Raw genomic sequence first — 20,068 nt, 5'->3', positions numbered from 1 at the left:
TCAGTAGAAATGTCAGGGATGACAATATAAATTGGGGAGTCATCAGCATATAGATTGTACACTATTTAAAGTAATGAGACTGGATAAGATCACTTAGGAAGAGAATAGAAAGAAGGGTAAGTACAATTTGTAGTAGCAAAGAATTGCAAACAACTATTTATCAATAGAAAATTGGTTGAATAAATTACAGATTATGTATACCATACATTTTTATTTACTCTTACTAAGTTATTTATACATGTCTGACTTCAAGGAATATTCAGGATATATATTTTGACCTAAAATAATTTTTGGAGTAATACGAATAATATGTCTACATATTTGTAAAAAAACTACATAAATATGTGTATGAGTCTACATAGTAGAAAGATACATTCTAAACTAGGAGGAATGGGAGATCAACGTTTTCCTTCTAAATATATTTGTATTTCATTCATGCAGTTATAAAAAATCTGATGATAAAGAGGGACATAAAACAAATGTGTCTTAACTATTTAGAATGTAAAGGAATCTTAGAATTGATATTTATGACAATAGCAATATCCTATCAGTAATCCACTTATTCTACTTTTTGTGGCTTTGTATCCTTTCCCTTTTTGGGGGGTACATCTGCTCCCCCAGAACTTTGACTCTTAACCTTTTGCACTGTTGACCCTTAGCTGGGGGACTGCCCTTAGGCTGTGGAAACAGTTATGCCTGCCCACATGAGAGCTTGGAAGTGCCTAGGAATTTATGTCCCTCTAAGGTCAGTCATTAGCCAACATCTGATGGGTGAAAAGGTTTGAATGTTGCAGAGATGCTCTGGAGACAGCATAGGTCACACATGTCCCTAATAAGGGAGCAGCATGTGTAACCTATGCTGTCTCCAGAGCATCTCTGCAGAATTGAGACAAAGTTCCCTTTCTTGGGACTTGGCTTAATATCACATGTTAGCCAGATCTCCTTCCCTTCCTAGTCCTGCTTCCCAGCTGTCCTTCTAGCATTTTCTGGGAATACTTCCTGATAAACACTTTTACAAGATCCCAGTCTAAGACAATGACGAGTCTATTTTAAGTGCCTACTGAAGTCACCTTAACTCTTGAGGACACAGGCATCATGGACAGTATATATAGTGTAGTAGTTTAGATGCTCAGAGTTTAGGTGATGAGTTCCAAGCTCTGCCACTTACTCTCCATGTGGCCTTGGGCAATTCACCCAACTCCATGCTTTGTTTTCTCATCTATAAGATGGGATTGATAATAGAACTACTTTACAGAGCTATTTCAAGGAGTAAATAAAATAATGTACCTAAAGTGTATTTAGCATGTTAGGTACTCAATAATTATTTAAAAACTAATAAAGATGCTTGATGTAAGTATCATGACTATTTATCTCTATGTATGCGGTGGCATGTCTGACAAAAGAAGTTTCTTTTACATGAAAATTTATGATATGAAGTTTTCCTCGGTATGAAAGCCACTCTTTACAGCACATTATTTTATTATGTATGACTCATATGAAGTAAACAAAGTTAATACATCATTGATTTTAATGGGATTTTGCATACTATGATTAATATGCCATTATTGCATAAAAACATTCTACATGCTGAGAAGTGTAGCTGGTGCATTAGAATATCATTTGGCATAAAGTTTCAGCATATGCTACTTTCACTATGTGTCCCTATGAATGCTTTAACATCTGGTATAAATCAGATAATGAATCAAAAAATGAAAAATTATATCTCCCTAACAACCATATCACATATTTTAGCACTGAATAATATATCATTTTAATGTCTTGAATAACATCGCTATTTATGGGGGTGGTGCAATGACCACATCCTTTATTGGTCTAGTTTTACTTTTAAGAATCTTGTCTTATTGCTTAGAGCAACTCAATTGTTCTGTCTTCTAACTACATAGAGCACCATCCTGAAGCCTATTTTTTCTTGGACCCAAGACCATGGAATTAATTTATATGTGAACCTATTTTATAATAATGTATGGGCTCTATGAAATTCCCCTGGTTGGGGTTTAAGCAAAGCTAGCTAATATTGAATTCTGTTTATTACAAACTGTACATTTCCTGCTAGTTTCTAATTTTATTTCATATAAAATTCCCCTTGTTGTAATTGCTGTCATTCTCTCTCTGTTTTCCCCTAATTATTCTAACTAGGGTAAATTCTCAGTCCTTCAGGAACTGTGTATTTAGTCTGTGGATTTTCCAAATCCTCTTTTTAATTATTTTACTGTATATACTTGACCATTTAAATGTTTCCTATTTTTATAATTCACCAGATGATAAATAATGGTAGAGTGAGTTTGCATTAAAATAAAGAGTTTGTTATCTTTACAGAAATTCTTGGTAAAAGTCTAGCTCTAGTGAATGCTGTTATCTTTATAGAAATTCCTGGTAAAAGTCTGGCTCCAGTGAATGCATAAGATGAATTTTTTACCATTTGGGGTTCTTAATCCTTTCTCTAACATCATATATAAGTTAAAGTTAAAACTCTGCACTTTGTTGTTTTTTGTTTTTGTTTTTGTTTTTTTGCGGTACGCAGGGCTCTCACTGTTGTGGCCTCTCCCATTGCGGAGTACAGGCTCTGGACGCGCAGGCTCAGCGGCTATGGCTCACGGGCCCAGCCGCTCCACAGGCATGTGGGATCTTCCCGGACCGGGGCACGAACCCCTGTCCCCTGCATCGGCAGGCGGACTCTCAACCACTGCGCCACCAGGGAAGCCCTGCATTTTGTCCTTAAATATAATAATTTCACCAAGAGCAAAGCTGCAAGTGTTTTTCTAAAAAAGGTCTAATGTCACCCCACTCCATACCACCCATTACTAAGCTGCACATCACTTGAGATAATGGAGGTTGGAAGGGTTTGTTCATAAATTTGAGACGATTAGGAAGTTCTTACATAGAAGAGTCTTTGAATAAGTTTAGAATCTAAGCTTAAAGGAGAGATTAAGGACAGGTAACAAAATAAGCAATTATTTTTAATCGATCAAAATAATCTTAGTTATGTTCTGAGCCCATGACTTCAGAAAAGCTTACCCTAAGGATATTGTGATGTAGGCAAAGTGTATGCATGGGAATCCTAACTTTTATTTAAGTGCTTCTCTCCTAACTTTCAGGTCTCTTTGACCCCAAGGTATTTTTTATGCTACCTTTGGCTCTAGAAAAATACTGATTATCCTCAATCCCACTATCTAACCACCTTCTGAATACTCACTGTTTTTTCCTTCCACTCTACACAGGCCAGAATTTCTATTCCCCTTTCCTGTTGAATCTTTCCTGGTGACCAAAATAATAAAATAAATAGATTCATGTTAAAGGGTGGTTACAGCCACCTGTAGGTCTTCCACTCCATTCCATTTTCCTTTAAAAAAACCCACATTGAAAAGATCCATAAACCCAATGGAATTTTGAAGTACTTTATAATTTCTGGAACTCAAACAAAGGACAGAATGTTGTGCTACAGTGCATGTTTTTGTAAAATAATGAACTCATATGATATTGGTAAGAAGAGGAACAATGTCAAAACATAATGTGGAAGTTGATTGATTCATATGTGAGCATTCCCATCATCAATATTTAACACCACCAGGTAGCACCCACAGAACACAAAGTACACATATGCAAGTAAATGCAGCTAGCCAGAGGAATATGTCACACCCTACATTCTTCCTCTTGGCTCTGTTCAGCCACATGCTCTATGTCCTAGAAAGGTTTATTAAGCCTTCTCCCCATCTTTGTGCAACTGTTTTGTCTCTGTAACTCTTCCTTACGCTCTTTCATCAAGCTGTCTTATTTACTGCAATGTTTATTTATTAGGGTTAACATCTTTTTAAACTGCCACTATTTTTATTAGAATTAGTGTTCTTAGTGCTCTTGGTTACAAAATTTCATAGATTGTGATGGTCCACCCAACTTAATTTTTCCTTATTTTTAGTGTGTTAATATTGCAGAATGTGAAGGTTTTTACAAATACATATATCACGCGACTGCAGGAATGCCTGTAAAGTATTTAAAAATGTGTGGGGAGGATTTCTTTCCATCTCACTTTCCTTTTTCTGTCCTTCCTTTCCTTGCAGGGGACAGCCTATAGAAAGAGAAGGAGGAATTCTGCCCTCCCCGCCCCCAGTTCTATCTATGTATTCTAAATTTCTAAGTGATCATTTTTAGAGTTAAAAAGCTATCCAACTGAAATCTCCCCAGTCTTTCCCCAAAGTTATTACCATCAATAATGATGAATTTAATTATCAAAGCTCTCCAAGGAGCACAATTACAATGCTACTGTTGATATCTGAATTTTTATGAAAATTCTCTTTGTGTTTTGTTAGGTTTAGATGCTTTGTTTCAAATCTTTCCCTACAAGCACATATGATATATGAGAAATAGTCTCATTATGTCCTTCCTTCCTCTTTATCATCACCTTAAACTATTTTCACACGCTTTTGGAAGGGGTTTGGCAATCTACAACTCTACGGTTGTGTTTAAGATGCAATTAGGGCCTGTTCTAGGCTTACAAAGAGCTGCAGAATATTCAAGGTTTCCTCAAGATTGTCTACATGTCTGAGATGGTCACACATTCAGAAATCTTGATTCTACAAAGTGTAAAATGCTGTAGGTTGGCTAAAAGGATGAGATCCAATCAGCTTTCCATCCATATGAATAACTTTGGACATCACATTTCACAGAAAATAAAGGGGGCGTACATCAGGGTCCTCTGGCCTTTTCTCCAACCTCCTCACCCTCAGAACTATTGCAGGTATTCCAAAAAGGAGGAAAATATCTTAATGCCAGAAAGTATTAGAAGAGAACAAAGATACCTAAATTCCAACAAAACATTAATATTTATTGAGAGGGACAAATCAAGAAAAAACTGGGTTATGGAAATGAAGCCAGATATAAAGGTAAAAACAAAAAGCGCAAGTGAACTATAAATTTGGCTTAACTTTCTAGTAGCCAGTGTGAGAAGGGTCATCTACCCAAAATATTGTGTCCGTTAGCTGAAATAAACCAGTTATATAGAGGACATAGATTTATTTTTGGAACTAACACCATAGAGAAATTTTTCTCTGAGGAGCTCATAATCTACGTGATGATAAGGAGTATTTTTGCACTTGGGCGAAATTTTAAGAATGAAATTGATAAGAGGGCTGGCTTCCTATCCTTGCTTCAGCAGGGGTAAGATTTAGTTGGAATGAAATCTTTCCAGTATAAAGAATGAATGCAGATTATTGATGTAGGTAATTCTACTCCCCACCATACCCCAGTTTTTTGAGAGTAGGATCTGCTTACTTAACTGTTAGTTGGTGTTTATTAAACCATTAAATGAATGACTGCCTGGGCAGATGTCTCTCTGCTGTCCAGCATCAAGTACCAAGTAGAATGGCAGAGTTTGTCTACCTTTGCTACTATGTTGAGGATTCAGTCCCCTGGGGGAGCCTCAGAAAGTGCCACATTTGATTAGTTCTGTTAGGGGAATGGGAACAGGGAATGCTTCGTGAGTGCCTAGTATTTGTCAACGTGAAGATCCTATATACTGAAGGTGGTGGCTCTTTGAGGCCTGTGAGACAGGTCTCCAGGGAGACTTCCTTAATCTAAGGGGTCTTTTGTGGGTTAGGAATCGAAAGACTCGTGTTAAACTGTCAAGAAGTAGTTACATAACCTTAGGCTAAATCCTTCAAAATCTGTGTAACTCTTTTTTCCTAGTATGTAAGGTGAAGATAATTACTTGCCCTCCCTAACACCTACACCACCCAGTCTTTTGCCCATTATTTTTTGTTTATTTTACTTTCTGGTTTATCCTGTGAACATACCTATTTGAAGGAGAAACTATGTTTTACTGGTTTATATCCTAAGCACTTATCACAATGACTATTATATTGTATACCGAATAAAATGTCCATTGGTCCAGTGAGTTAATGAAAATATCTGGAAAGTTTCACAGTGCTAAATAAATGTAAGCTCTTTGAGGAAAGCAGGTAGGACTTCACCATGTTTTTCTCTCCTTAGGGCTGGTAGTTTCTTCCTGTGACCCAAATGACCCTAAGCAATCAGTACCAGTTCATACAGAGCTTGGACAGTGCCTGAATGTTGGTGCATCTCACAACCTCATCCTTCTGGAAGAATCCTCACTTCAGGGCTTAGGCTCCTTTGGCTCATCTGGTATCCAGTGTCATACATTGCTCGTCATATACGGCCATGCTCGTACTGTCAAACACCTGTAAAAAAATCAAAACGTTGACTAATTTATTCTGAATCACATTTTCTATGTGTCCAGATGCTCCAGGTTTGCATATTACTTTCCCGCAATTACAACAGCAAGAAGTTATTGAGATCTTAGTATGTACCAGGCACTATGTGCTTGCATGTATTGACTCATAGTATCCTCACATTTCTATAGGGCACGTATGACTGTCACACCATTTGCATGACAGCACTGGAGAAGAAACAGAGGTTAAGTATTTTGCCCAGTCACACAGAGTGGTGGAGCCTAGATTCCAGCATGAGCTGTCTGGCTCCAGAGTCCAAGGTTTTAACCACTGTGTTATGTTGCCACATGACTAATGGCTTTAGCTGTATTTTTATGACAATCCATCTTACTTTGGGGAAACAATAACAATAAGAATTTTAAATTCTGTGTAATTATGAAATACTTACCTTTTACTTCTACAGTTACCCAAAGTTTTAACTGGTATTCCCTTTGTGTGCTTATACTGGCAATACTGTACCCATACAGCAAAGGGATTGTTATAGGAAGCTAAAACAAACACCAGAAATCTACTCAAAACTGTACACTAAAATGCTAAATAAATAAATGTTCAACTTAAAATACAGTTGACCCTAACATAAGGAAGTAATTTATACCTCTAGCTTAAACCAGGCCTAGCTTGCTATGACTGTACCATTTACATGAGCTAACTATCCTAACATCAACATGGTGACAACTACAAATGTATTACTTGCTATTCAAGGATCTTGTAAAGTTGATGATTTTGTACATGTATGTTTCCCTTCATAATGGTAGATCTCATGTGTTGATACCAAATTTTAGAAAATTAGTTGTAATACTTGAATATTTTAATAAGCAATGAATAAAGGAGAAAACTCAGTTAAAATAACAGAACTACGTTAGAGTACTTCAGAAGACCAGTTTTTCACACCTGTTTTCTACTAGCATACAAAAGCTACTAGTAGGAAGAAACCATACATTAAGCATAGTTGAATTATCCTTAAACTATATTCTGTAGGGGCTGTAACACGGTTTTTAAGAACAATATTAAAAAAGGTGAAATCTATAACTCAAACAGTACACAAGACTTACTTCATCTATAAAAATAGAGCAAATGCCAATGCTTTATTTGCCACAGAGATAAGGAGGGAAACATTGGTAAAAATAAATGTGATAACGTGACTCAAACTTCATTACAAATGATTTTCCTAAATTCATAACTTTCACATTAAGCTGAGCTAAAAAGAAAAAAACAAACCCCCAAAAAACACTAAAAAACTTTCACTTGATGAAAGTAGGCCAAATCACATGATCCCTCTGAATGAGGGATTTTAATTTTCTAGCTGAGAAAATATTTTCTGTAATTTAGTAAGCTTAAATAATTCACCCATGATGATAAATAAGCCCTTGGGTCAGGATCAGAAGAAACCTCCTGCATCAGCTTATTTTTAAGCAGTACACAAAAATTTTATTATGGAACATTTTCTTGGTTAAATCTTAAGAGTAAAGACAATTAAAACATCCATACTACTTCACCATCTTTCAGGTCTTTTTCTCCTAAATGTACCTTCTAGATTTCTTAGGTGTGCTGTACAATTCCTTAGGGTGCTAAAGTTGACGAACACCTTACTCCATTAAGTGAAATAAAACTTCACTTAATGGAGTAAGGTGTTCATCAACTTTAGCACGCTAAGGAAGTGTTATTTAAACTTTGTCCTCATTCTCTCCCACGTTACCAGTAGTAAAATTTATTTAAAAAACAATGAGAAAGAAATACCGTAGCCTAGAGGCACCTGGGAAGGAAGGGAATATGGCTCAGGAGAGATATTAGTCATATTGGAGATTTATGGAGTCTAATTATAAACCCCTTTACCCCCTCCCTGGTTTTAGACTTAGGGTGTGAGGTGTCTGGGATGTGCATGGAGCCTTCACAAACTGACATTTTCTTCCTTTTTTTCCCCTTTTTTGCATGAAACAGAAGAAATACAAGTGCTTGGTACTACGTGCTTTTGAGGCTTAAAGGGCCATTAATAAACACGCTGTTTCGGTCGTTGAGGGGGATCGAAATCACTTTTTAATAAATATCGCCAGAAGAATCTCCTCGAAGGGAGACTGAAGTTATTCTCCCTCCCCAGGAGCCCTAAGGGGAAAGGGAGACGGAAGATAATGTCCCCTACTTGCACGTGAGATTTCCCTTTCTCCTCCGACCCCCCTCCGCCTCTACCGCGCAGGTCTGGCCGCCTCGGGAGGTAGCTGGGAGAGAAAGCCACGCTCAGTCCTCCATGGCAAAGTCTTTGGTCTTTTCCTCCTGGTCGCCCACTTTGTAGCGCAGCAGCACGCGTAGGTGACGGTGGTTGTCCTGGGAGGGCAGCAGCGTGATCTCTCCGGAAACGTCCGTATCTTGCTCCACTTGCACAGGCTCGTTCAGGTAGAGGAGTGCCTGCTTCCAGTGCGTGACTGGGTGAAAAGGCGAGGTGGACAGCACCAGGGGTTTCTCCGAGTCCCCTCCGGGGAAGGTCACCTGGAACCAGATGGCAAAGCCGTGCATGTGAGCCGAGCCGTAGCAGCTGAAGCGGAAGCGCCCACCCACCCCCGCTTCCAGCTCCTGCTCCAGGCCGGCGCGGGCCAGCTCCAGCTGAGCAAAGCACTGCGGCCGGGCCAGCACATCCTCGCCGGACAGGCCTTGCACCACGATTTCTGAGTGGCCCATGAGGCAGCGCGTGGCGAAGCTCTCCAGGCAGCTCATGTCCACACCGTAGAGCTGCTTCATCTGGCTCCAGAAGCTTAGGCGCAACTCCAGCATCTGGTCGCTGATGGGCGCCACGAAGAGCTCGGCGGAAGCCGGCAGTAGAAGACCGCCCTCCTTCAGCCACTTGGTCCGCGCGTGGAGCACAGAGCTCAGCATGGACTCGTGCAGGAGTCCGCAGCCCATCCACTCGCTCACAATGGCATCCACCTGCTCCGGCAACTCCACCGTCTCCACTGGCCCCGGCAGGACGTGCACCCGGTCCTCCAGCCCGTTGAGCCGCACCACCTCCCGGGCCTGTTGCCAGATGTCGCTGGCCTCCACCGCGTACACGCGCCGGGCCCCGGCCTGGGCACAGAAGATGCTGAGAATGCCGGTGCCCGCGCCCACGTCCAGCACGGTCTTGCCCCGCAGCGCTGCCCAGTTCCGCAGAATGCCCAGGCGGTAGGCATCGGTGCGGACGCGGTCGGCAATCATCTCCTCGTGGACCGATACATCCGAGTAGCACTGGTAGTACAGCTGGTCTCGCTCCCGCCTAGTCCTCCGGGGTCGTGGCAGGGCCACCTCCAGCTCTCCGCCATCTTCCTCTTCAGTTCCCTCCCCTCCTTCGCCGCCGCCCCCCGACTCAAGCTTTCTTCTCTTGGGCTGCGACATCTTGGCGGCTCGGGCCGGCTCCCGGCGTGCGTTGCGCGACGCGGCGGGAGCTCTAGGAAGCGGGGGCTTCTGGTACTTGTAGTGCGCGCTCGTGCCTCCCGCTTTTGGCGGGGCACCGGGCGAGTGCCCGCCAGATGCCTCTGAGCTGAACTCTGCTTTTTTACCTGCTGCTTTGGTGTCGTGGAATCCTTCTCCCACCACGCCGCACCCATATTCTATGATTCTTTACGTTCCTCCTCCTTCCCTTAGATCCTCGATTCTCTTTTGCTTTCACTCCCTTCCTGAAGTGGACACGCCCACTTAAAACTAATAAATCCATGTTCTGTCATGTCTACTCAACTCCCAGATTTTTTATTACACAGAATTATCTGGGTGGCACTGTTCATACACTACCGCCTCATCTGGACAGTTACAACTCTTAGAGCTCTCCAAACGTGGAGATTTGGAAATTGCACTACATGTTTTTCTTCTCTGTTTTCAGGGGAGTTAGGATGCAAAGGTGTAAATGGAACAAAGTAAAAACCCAACAGTGTAAAACCCTGGTTCGGATTCCAGTGAGACCACAAATAAATGGAATGATTAGGGCAAGCTATATAACTACTCTTGCCTTCAGTTACCCATTCACCAGCAACAAAGAATCTTCAATGCAGTTGAAAAATTAAGTTTCTGGTCTCTATTTTAGCAGAATGGTTACTTGGCTCTTAGTCCTGCTCTGGTAATTCTGTGGCTCATTCAAGAGTTAAATCTTGGAAAGGTTCAAACCAAGGAGCAGTTGAAAAGCAACAGTGGTGTGATACAGTGAAACCCATTGCCAGGTGTATTCTGGTAACCAATTATTTTTTTTCCCCCAGAGGTAACTGAATCCTTCATCCCCTGTGATCACTTCTCTACTTCAACTCATTTTTTCCTGTGTGTCTCCTTGTCTGGGTGAGATTGGTACTCCCCTCTTCCTCTTTCATTTTCCTTTCAGTCAACTATCAGCTGTTAATCTCTTTCCTCTTGGTTGCTCATAGTAGAAATAAAATACATTTTAAAATACATGTGATGTCTATATGGGTGTCTGTGTTCTTCACAAGTAAGGTGAGAAAAAATTTTCTCCCAGCTTAAAAAAATCACACGAAGAAAATTGACTTTTATTTTCTTGTAGTCTCAAACTATGTCTTTTAAACCAATGAGCCTGTATTCCTTATCTGGGGGAAAAGTTCCTTCACCCCATTCTCTCTATTAATCTGTCATTGAATGAAATAGGCTGATTGACCTGACATCCTCAGCTGTACTTCTAACTCAGGGCTTTCTCGCTGCTCATAAGAATCCTCTGTGGAGCCTTTAAAAAATACCTATGCCTGTGTCCCACTTCAAACTAATTAAATCAGAGCCACTCCAGTGGAGCTTGCGCATATAGTTTTAAAAGCTACCCAGGGAGTTTGTGCAGCCAGAGTGAGAAATGTTCTTAATGATTTTAGTTAAATCTTGCTCCATTATTTTCATTGGGTAAATTATCTTTTTTCAGTGGCCTGGGCTCAGCCATTTAAGGCTAAAAATCCTCAGAGCATTTCCTCTCTGCCCAGTTTGATATCTTGTTTTCAGAAAATAGAGGCCCAGAGCAGGACATGGGATTAGAGTTGAAAATGTGACTGCTTCAATATATTACTTCTAGGCTGTTGATTAGTGTATACTTCTCCCATTCTTTCTGTCCTCAAAATCTTTTCCTCCCTCTTTTAAATGCATTGACTCCTCTACCCTATTTCCAATTCACTGACTTGTGGTCTTTAAGAAATATCTGAATATAAGTTTTGTTGGTTCTACTTCCAAAATATATCTGAGTCCATCTTCTTTTCTCCTTATCCACTGCCTACACCTAGTCTAATTTCCCATTTTTGCTTGTATGGAAATCAGTCTCCTAAGAGATCTCTCAACTTCTAATCATACTCCTGTCTAATCCATTCTCCACAGAGCTACAAGAATGAGTTTTTAAAAATCTAAATTGGACCATGTTATTCTCCAGTAACTTCTTTTTCCAGTTACTGAAACAATCCAGTAACTTCCCAGCTTATCTCATACTTCTCTTCCCAGCTCCCTGTTGGGCTCAATATATACAGGCCTTCCACCTTTTTTCTGTCTTAAGTCTATACATACGCTCTTCCAGGACCTGGAAGATTGTTTTTCTTTTTCTTTTTTTTTTGTGGTACGTGGGCCTCTCACTGTTGTGGCCTCTCCCGTTGTGGAGCACAGGCTCCGGATGCGCAGGCTCAGCGGCCATGGCTCACAGGACCAGCAGCTCCACGGTATGTGGGATCTTCCTGGACCAGGGCATGAACCCGCGTCCCCTGCATCGGCAGGCGGACTCAACCACTGCGCCACCAGGGAAGTCCAAGATTGTTTTTCTTCTTAGCACTTCACTTCAGTGGCTCCTCATCTGTCAGGCCTCAACTTAAATATTACCGCCTAAGAAGGTCCTTCCCTGGCTACTTTAAATACTATTTTCTAACTCAAGACACTGTTTATTTCCTTCATAGATTTTATTATTAGCTGAGTGTATGTAATTTGTCTATTTGTTTTTTGTAAAATATAAACTCCAGGAGACTTGGACTTTTGTTTCCCCATTATTGTAGTTCCTAGCACTAGAACAGAGCCTGACATGTACAGAGTGTTTAATAGTCTTCAATGAAGACTGTTGTGGAAGCAATTAAATTATTATTCATAGGGGAAGGAGAAGAGAGTTTTGCTTTTTGTAGTGCAGTGTGACAGTTTGACTCTGGTAAACTCTGAGATAAATCCAGATATAGATCAAATTTAGGATAATCCCAGATGTGAGATGATTCCCTTTCCAAACTCTCATAACCCTTTTAGATAGAATAATGGTAAGCCCTAATTTTATGTCCAGATTAGAGAGAAAATGGCCTGTGGCACTTTCCTTTCCTGCACTCTGGCTTGATACGGAGAGCGATTTCTTTACTCATCTTTTCTACCACACTGAGTTGTTTTAAGTAAGAAGGAGACCAGATCGTAGTCCTTCTCTAAGCATTGCAGCTCAGCAGCTAACCACCTGGATGGGAGAAGAATTGGAGCTGTGCTGGCAGTGTTCTTTGTGTTTTCATGCCAGTGGTCTACTCACCACATCTATTCAATGTGAAAACCCATAGTTTTTCAAACAAATGGATCTTGAAATTGATTTAATACACCTTCACCAGCATTAAAAAAAATAGAATAGAAAATATCAAATACACAAAATGAATAAAGGTGAGTATTACTTCATAAAACTTGTTTCAGTTAAGTATACTCTCTCTCTGTCTCTCTCTCTCTATATATATATATTTCTTGCTACAGTTCACAGTTAAAAGTTATTCTCCAAAAACAGTGTAAACTTTAATATTTTTGTAACTTTGCTTTGAGTATGGTACTGCTTTGCCTCTCACTTATCTTTTTAGGTAGTCCTCAAATGTTATCATTTTTTGGTAGCTTTTCAACCAGTCTGTGGCCCAATAATCCTTATATATGACTTTTTTCACTCATCCTCTTGTACCAGAGCTATTTGTAGATATGGCTTTTCCATGCTAGACAATGGACATTTGAACGCCAAGATTTTTTTATTTCTCACTTTTATATTAAGAATCTAGCATATTGTGCTGGAATCTGAACCATTTGCACATTCCAGATTGGCAGTCCTGAGTACACATAGGATCATAGATGTGTTTTGTATGACTGTGAGAACCATGGTCGATTTCTGCATCACACACATTCATGCATTTATCCAATCATTCATTTATTCAACAAACATTCTGGATTTCTACTCTGCACTAAGTATTCTAGAAACAGGGGACATATCAATAAACAAAAAGACAAAAAGCCTTACCCTATGGGGCTTCCCTGGTGGCGCAGTGGTTGAGAGTCCACCTGCTGATGCAGGGGATACGGGTTCGTGTCCCGGTCCGGGGAGATCCCACATGCCGCGGAGCGGCCGGGCCCGCGAGCCATGGACGCTGGGCCTGCGCGTCTGGATCCTGTGCTCAGCAACGGGAGAGGCCACAGCAGTGAGAGGCCCGCGTAACGCAAAAAAGAAAAAAAAGAAAAGAAATCCTTACCCCTAAAGAGCTTATATTTTTGTATTAATGTTATGTTATCTATTAATCTTATTTTTTTGTTTCTGTTTTTACTTAAGTAAAGTATTATACTGCTTTTTTTTTTTTTTTTGCGGTACGCGGGCCTGTCACTGTTGTGGCTTCTCCTGTTGCGGAGCACAGGCTCCGGACACGCAGGCTCAGCGGCTATGGCTCACGGGCCCAGCCGCTCTGCGGCATGTGGGATCTTCCCGGACTGGGGCACAAACCCGTGTCCCTTGCATCGGCAGGCGGACTCTCAACCACTGCACCACCAGGTAAACCCTATACTGCTTTTAACTATCAACTTTCTTTCTTGTATTATTTTACCTTGGGTCCTGATGTGATTTCCTCCCACAAATACTTATTTCTAATTTCTTTTTCTCTTTAATTTGAAGGGCTGTTGTTTAAAAGTGTGTTTTAAAGCCTAGTATATAGAGCTGCAATGAACGTTGTGGTACTTGACTCTTTTTGAATTATGGTTTTCTCAGGGTATATGCCCAGTAGTGGGATTCCTGGATCGTATGGTAGTTCTATTTTTAGTTTTTTAAGGAACCTCCATACAGTTCTCCATAGTGGCTGTATCAATTTACATTCCCACCAACAGTGCAAGAGGGTTCCCTTTTCTGCACACCCTACCAGCATTTATTGTTTGTAGATATTTTGTTGATGGCCATTCTGACTGGTGTGAGGTGATACCTCATTGTAGTTTTGATTTGCATTTCTCTAATGATTAGTGATGTTGAGCATCCTTTCATGTGCTTGTTGGCCATCTGTATATCTTCTTTGGAGAAATGTCTATTTAGGTCTTCTGCCCATTTTTGGATTGGGTTGTTTTTTCTTTTGATATTGAGCTGCATGAGCTGCTTGTAAATTTTGGAGATTAAGCCTTTGTCAGTTGCTTCATTTGCAAACATTTTCTCCCATTCTGAGGGTTGTCTTTTCGGAGGGAGGAGATATGGGGATGTATGTATACGTATAGCTGATTCACTTTGTTATACAGCAGAAACTAACACAACGTGGTAAAGCAATTATACTCCAATAAAGATGTTTAAAAAAAAAAAGTCTAGTATAAGAGTTGAAGGTAGTTCCTTTAGAATTTCAAGAATTAATTATAATTCTCAAAGTGTGTGTTGGGAAAGGGTAAAGGAACAATGACGAACAATGTTATAAATATCTCTTTGACATGAATATTCATTAAATGAAGCAGTTCTTGCCATGGTGCAGTTACTTGGAAGCTGCCAGCATAGAAAGAGGCACTTCTGTCAAAAAAAAATCCTTTATAGAAAATGAACACAAAAGGTGGTGATTTTTGTATTTAAACAAATTGGAACATCAAACATAAAAAGCCTAGGTATATGTTACTCTCTTGATGTGTGTAGTATCTTTTAGATCCATGGTATATTGGCCCAAATATTAAACCTAATACTAAAACAGATGAATAGCAAATTCATAGCTCCCTGATGATATTATTATAAGTAGTTGTAATTCTTTTAAAAAATGTGTGTATTGAATTGTTTCAGTAGTGACAACAGGGATATTATGAATTTAATCCATAATTAGTGATTCAGTTTAAATTTACTGAGCCCTCTTAGTGTATTGAATATGGCATTTTAACAATTTCAAGTGTAAATATTGGTTATGACAGTTTAACAATTTCTGCTATAAATCAGGCCACTATATTGAAAATAATACAGAAAAACAGGAACGTAAATTATAATATGGGAAAAGTAATGTATTGGTGCATCTATGGAAATAAGCATTTGCACACCTGCCCCAGGAGTAATAAGAATCAGGTAGTTTAATGAAAATCAGGTATTATGGTTAATGAGTAACATTTAATAAGATCTTCCTCTCCCTTTTTTTTTTTTTTCTTTTATGAAAACCTTTAATATGAAAGGAAGCCAGCCATTTGCTTGTATCAGATGCTTACGTTCTCATAGCATTTTGCAACTGAGGGCATTTAAAGTGCATAGAAATAATGTAGTCATGGTAGACCTGTGATGCTCAAAGTGTAGTTTCTAGACCAACAGTATCGGCATCACCTGGGAAACTGTTAGAATCACACAGTCATGAACCCCACTCTGTAACTAATGAATTAGAATCTCTGAGGTTGGGGTTCTGCAGTCTTTATTCTAACAGTCCTTCAGGAGATTCCAAGAACACTGAAACTTGAGAACCACTGCACTAGACAATCTGAAGACTGCTAGGACCAGCGTGAGGCCATGTAGAGAATATGGAATGGAAGGTCTATTATTTTTCCAACTGCTGTAAAACAAATTACTACAAATTTAGCCACTTAAAACAACAAACATTTTTTATCTCATGGTGTCTGTGGGTCAGGAGTTCAGGCACTGCCTCCCCAGAACCTCTGCAAGGTTGTAATCAGGGTGTCTGCCTGGCTTTAGTCCTTTCTGGAGCTTGGGATTCTCTCCCAGTCATGTGGTTGCTGTTCCTTGCAGCCATAGGACTGAGGTTTCCCTCTTTTCCTGATTGTCAGATGGAGGGTATTTTAGCTCCTAGAAGCTGCTGGCAGTTCCCTGCCACAGGGTCATTTCCCAGGCTCTCTCACAACACTTGCAGCTTACTTCTTCAAGACTAGTAGAAGAAGTTGTTTTATCTCAGGGAGGGTCCTATTCCAAATAATTTCCTTGCCTCTCACCTCCCCAGGATAATCTCCTTTTTGATTAATTCAAAATCAACTGATTTGGGATTTCAATTACATCTGTTAAATAATGCTTTCAGCTGAAGAATATAGCTCCGGGTAAAGAGACCAAGGGTGTATTCCCACTAAAGTTTGATAGATATCGCAAAATATCTTAAAATTATTCTATGTCTCAGAGAACTATGGGTATGGCTCATGGCATGGGGAGATGACCAGATCAAATAGATCAGAAACAGTTTTAAATAAGCTGTACACCATATCTGAGCCAAAGATTTTAATACAGCACAGTTTGCCTTAGCCACCCTTGAGTTTCTGAACCCTGCCATGTGAAAAAAAAATCATACCACATATAGTGTATGTAGTGGCTACTTTTTTAGGCTGGGTCCAAGAAGAGAAGACTCCTGGAATGAAGCCAAGCTGAGCTGAGCCTAAATGAACCCAGTAGACTGCAGCTCTCATGTAATGGAAGCAAGAAACAAAAAACTTTTGTTGTTGCAAGCTACTGAGATATTGGTGTTATTTGTTACTGCAGCAAAAAACAAAGCTGACTAATACAAATATACATACAGAATGAATGATCATTGTAGCACCACTACCCAGATCAAGACATAAAACATTACCAGTGTCATAACTGTACCTGTGTCCCTCCAGTCCTGTACTTTTTCCCTTTCCCAAGGTAAGTATCCTGATAATACCATAAAACATTCAGTGACAAAAGTCTCTGCTTTTATGGAGTTTATATTTTAGGGAATAATCTCTAATTCTCAAAACGTATGAGGTGGTTATCAGTATCCCTATTTTCTCAGTTTGGAAAACCAAGGCACATAGCAGTTATGTCCATCACGTATTTATCTTTTCTACTGGATTGTAAATTCCTTTTAGACAGGAACCAATTTCCTTTATCTTCCCACAGTTTAGTGTAGCATCATACATATAGTCACAATATTAATTATTTTGATGACAATTGACATTTATTTCCTGCTTACTATGTACCAGAGACAACTCGATTTTCATAAAACCTCTGTAGTAGGTATTATTATTAATACCTTTAGAGATCAGAAAATAAGCAAAAAGAGGCTGACTTGTCATAGGTCTAGATTATTTTGCTCTATATATGTGTGTTGAAATTGATCCATGTGATTGCACATAGCAGTACTTCCTTCACTTATATTGCTGTATAGTGTTCAGTTCTCAGCTCCCTCTAAAGCCACAATGGATCATACTATACTATACTTATGGATGACTTTGCATAGAGGAGGTACCCGAGCTGCTCATTTCTTCCATCTCTGTTCTGCAGCTTCTCTATTTCTATATATCAAAGGAAAAAAGCAAGTTAGACATCATATATTTATCTAATATCTGCCTGTATTTTACTCAGAAGAGTTGTGGTGTGGGAATTGTAAGTGAAGCTGTAGTAGACTGACTGTATATAAGAACCTTAATTGATTTAATAATATTGTAAATCAACTATACTTCAATAAAAAGAAAAAATAGAGTGAAGTTCAGTTTAAAGAAAAAGAATATTATTTGGTTTATTCACTTAATATTGTTGAGCTCCTACATATCTAGCACTGTGCTGGGCTTTAAGAAAGAGAGGAGGAAGCAGTCTCTTTGTTCACCATAAGGAGCTCACGATTGTTGGAGGAGGTCATTCAAAGGACTTTACTGACTGTTGACCCATAAGCCGGACTTGGGCAATCAGAGGCTCCTTATACTCTCTCCTGCACTTGGAATGTATGTTCTGCCCATTGTTCCCATAGTCAGAGCAATATCCAGGATGTAGTTTTAAGAAAGTAAGGTTGAGACCATCTGTACTGTGTACATGACTGAACCCCATTAAAGCCTTTAGATAAAGTTTAAGATTTTGGCAGACAGGTATGGAGATCCACTCACCTTGTGGCCACCTAAGACAAGCCTTGTATGTGAATTCCCTTGCTTATTAAACCTGCCAACGACCAATTTGGATTCATCTGCCTGATTCTTTGGTCTCTCCTTACTCTCTGTGTAGGAGGCTAGTTTCAGGTTTCACCAGGGTAGCTCCCAGCTTTAGGAACCAACAGTTGGTGAGCCAACCAGGAGACCAAAGAAATGAGCCATGAAAAAGAGACATCCCAAGGGGAAATCCAGAGATCGCCATTGACCTCTGTATGGGAAGGGGCGGCCCATATGTTAGATGATTGTGGACTGTGTGTGTGTACAGAATGTACAGCTACTGTGGCAAAAAAGGGGAGCGAATGGCCGTGCAGGGGGCTGACCTCTACTGTGGACAGGTTGCTGGCCACTGAAGCCCAACTAGAGGCTGAAGCTTGAGTTAGAAAGCAGGAAGAAGAGCTGCGGTTAGAGAAGGATGTGTGGTTGTCCACTACTCTGCTAGCTTCGGGGCTGGCAGACAAGATGGGAGAGCAGGATAAGAAGTTGGAGAACTTAGCGTGCCATTTGCAAAGGTAGGAGGGCTCAACCTAGAGGATAGGTGGTGAACCCTCAAAAAAGTAAAGGCCCAGACACTACCATAAAGTTTTTGGGAGTCATATGGTCAGGTAAGATGTGTATTGTCCCAGAAGCTCTGATTGACAAGATGCAAGCCTATCCAATCCCTAAGAGCATTCAATGCAAGCCTTTGTAGATGTGGGAGGTTTGGAAGACTTTTACTCCCTCCTGTGCTGACTGCCTCCATCCCTTATACTGCCTGCTAAAGAAAGGGCACATGTGGAACTGGGAATCAGAGCAACAAGTCACCTTTGAGAAGGCAAAAATACTAATAAAACAGATAAAAGTTCTGGGCATCTTCCAAGCAGGGCTACCATTTGAGTTGTTAAATGTATCTGTGACTTAGGAAGGTATTGGTTGGGCACTGTGGCAATAACAACAGAAGAGGGTACCCCTAGGTTTTGGTTTCAGCTCTAGAAGGGGACAGAAACCTGATAGACCCCCCCATAGAGCAACACTCCTAGCAGTGTACACAGCACTCCTCCAGGCAGAGCCTCCTATGAAGGAACAACATATCATAGTAAGAACTTCCCTTTCTCTCAAGAGATAGGTTGAGAATATGTTCCATTGACCCATCTCTGCCATGGCTTAAACTCCCACGTTGACTTAATGGCATGCCTGTTTGCAGCAGGGGAGCACCCTGTATGCCAACCCCTGTCTATGGCTTGGACAATGGGAAACCAAGGGGTGGATGATTGTGAATAAGCCCTTGTGGGGTCAGGACGTATGGAGAGCATTTGGGTTTGCCTGCAAGAGCCTGAAGTAGTCCTCACTGTCTTCCACATCCTGTCTCATAAGGCACTGACACCCCCTTGGCAATCAGGAAGCTGATGCCCTTGCTCCAGTATAATCCCTAACAACTGACCCTTCAGCCGATACAGCAGATTGGATGCATAGAAAGAGTGGCCACTCTAGTGCCTGGGTGTGATGGCATATTGTCAAGGATGCCCAATTGCCTTTGAAATACAGTGGCTTGTTTCATGTACTAACAGTATGTCCTGTGTGTTCTAAACAATAACCAAGGCAACTACCAAAGAGTTTGGGGCCATTCACTGGAGTTCCCAAATGGTGAGGGATTGGCAAATTTTGATTATATTGGCCTCCTTCCTCTGACTGAGGGTTCTAAATATGCCCTGGTTTGTGTGGACACTACATCTGGCCTAACTCAAGTTTTCCCCTGTCACCATGCAAACCAG

General features: G+C 40.5%; 1 protein-coding gene across 1 annotated transcript; it reads right to left on the bottom strand.

Moving 5' to 3' along the window:
* Nucleotides 1-8,370: 8,370 nt before the first annotated feature.
* Nucleotides 8,371-10,044, bottom strand: PRMT6 (protein arginine methyltransferase 6). Its single transcript, XM_060006467.1, has one exon. The coding sequence runs from the start codon at nucleotides 9,621-9,623 to the stop codon at nucleotides 8,496-8,498; it is 1,128 nt and encodes a 375-aa protein (XP_059862450.1). The 5' UTR covers nucleotides 9,624-10,044; the 3' UTR covers nucleotides 8,371-8,495.
* Between the last annotated feature and the right edge of the window lie 10,024 nt (nucleotides 10,045-20,068).

Source organism: Delphinus delphis, chromosome 1, assembly GCF_949987515.2.
Source record: "Delphinus delphis chromosome 1, mDelDel1.2, whole genome shotgun sequence".
NCBI lineage: Eukaryota > Metazoa > Chordata > Mammalia > Artiodactyla > Delphinidae > Delphinus > Delphinus delphis.
The sequence above is the reverse complement of the archived record's forward strand: the minus strand, read 5'-3'. Positions and strand labels throughout refer to the sequence as shown.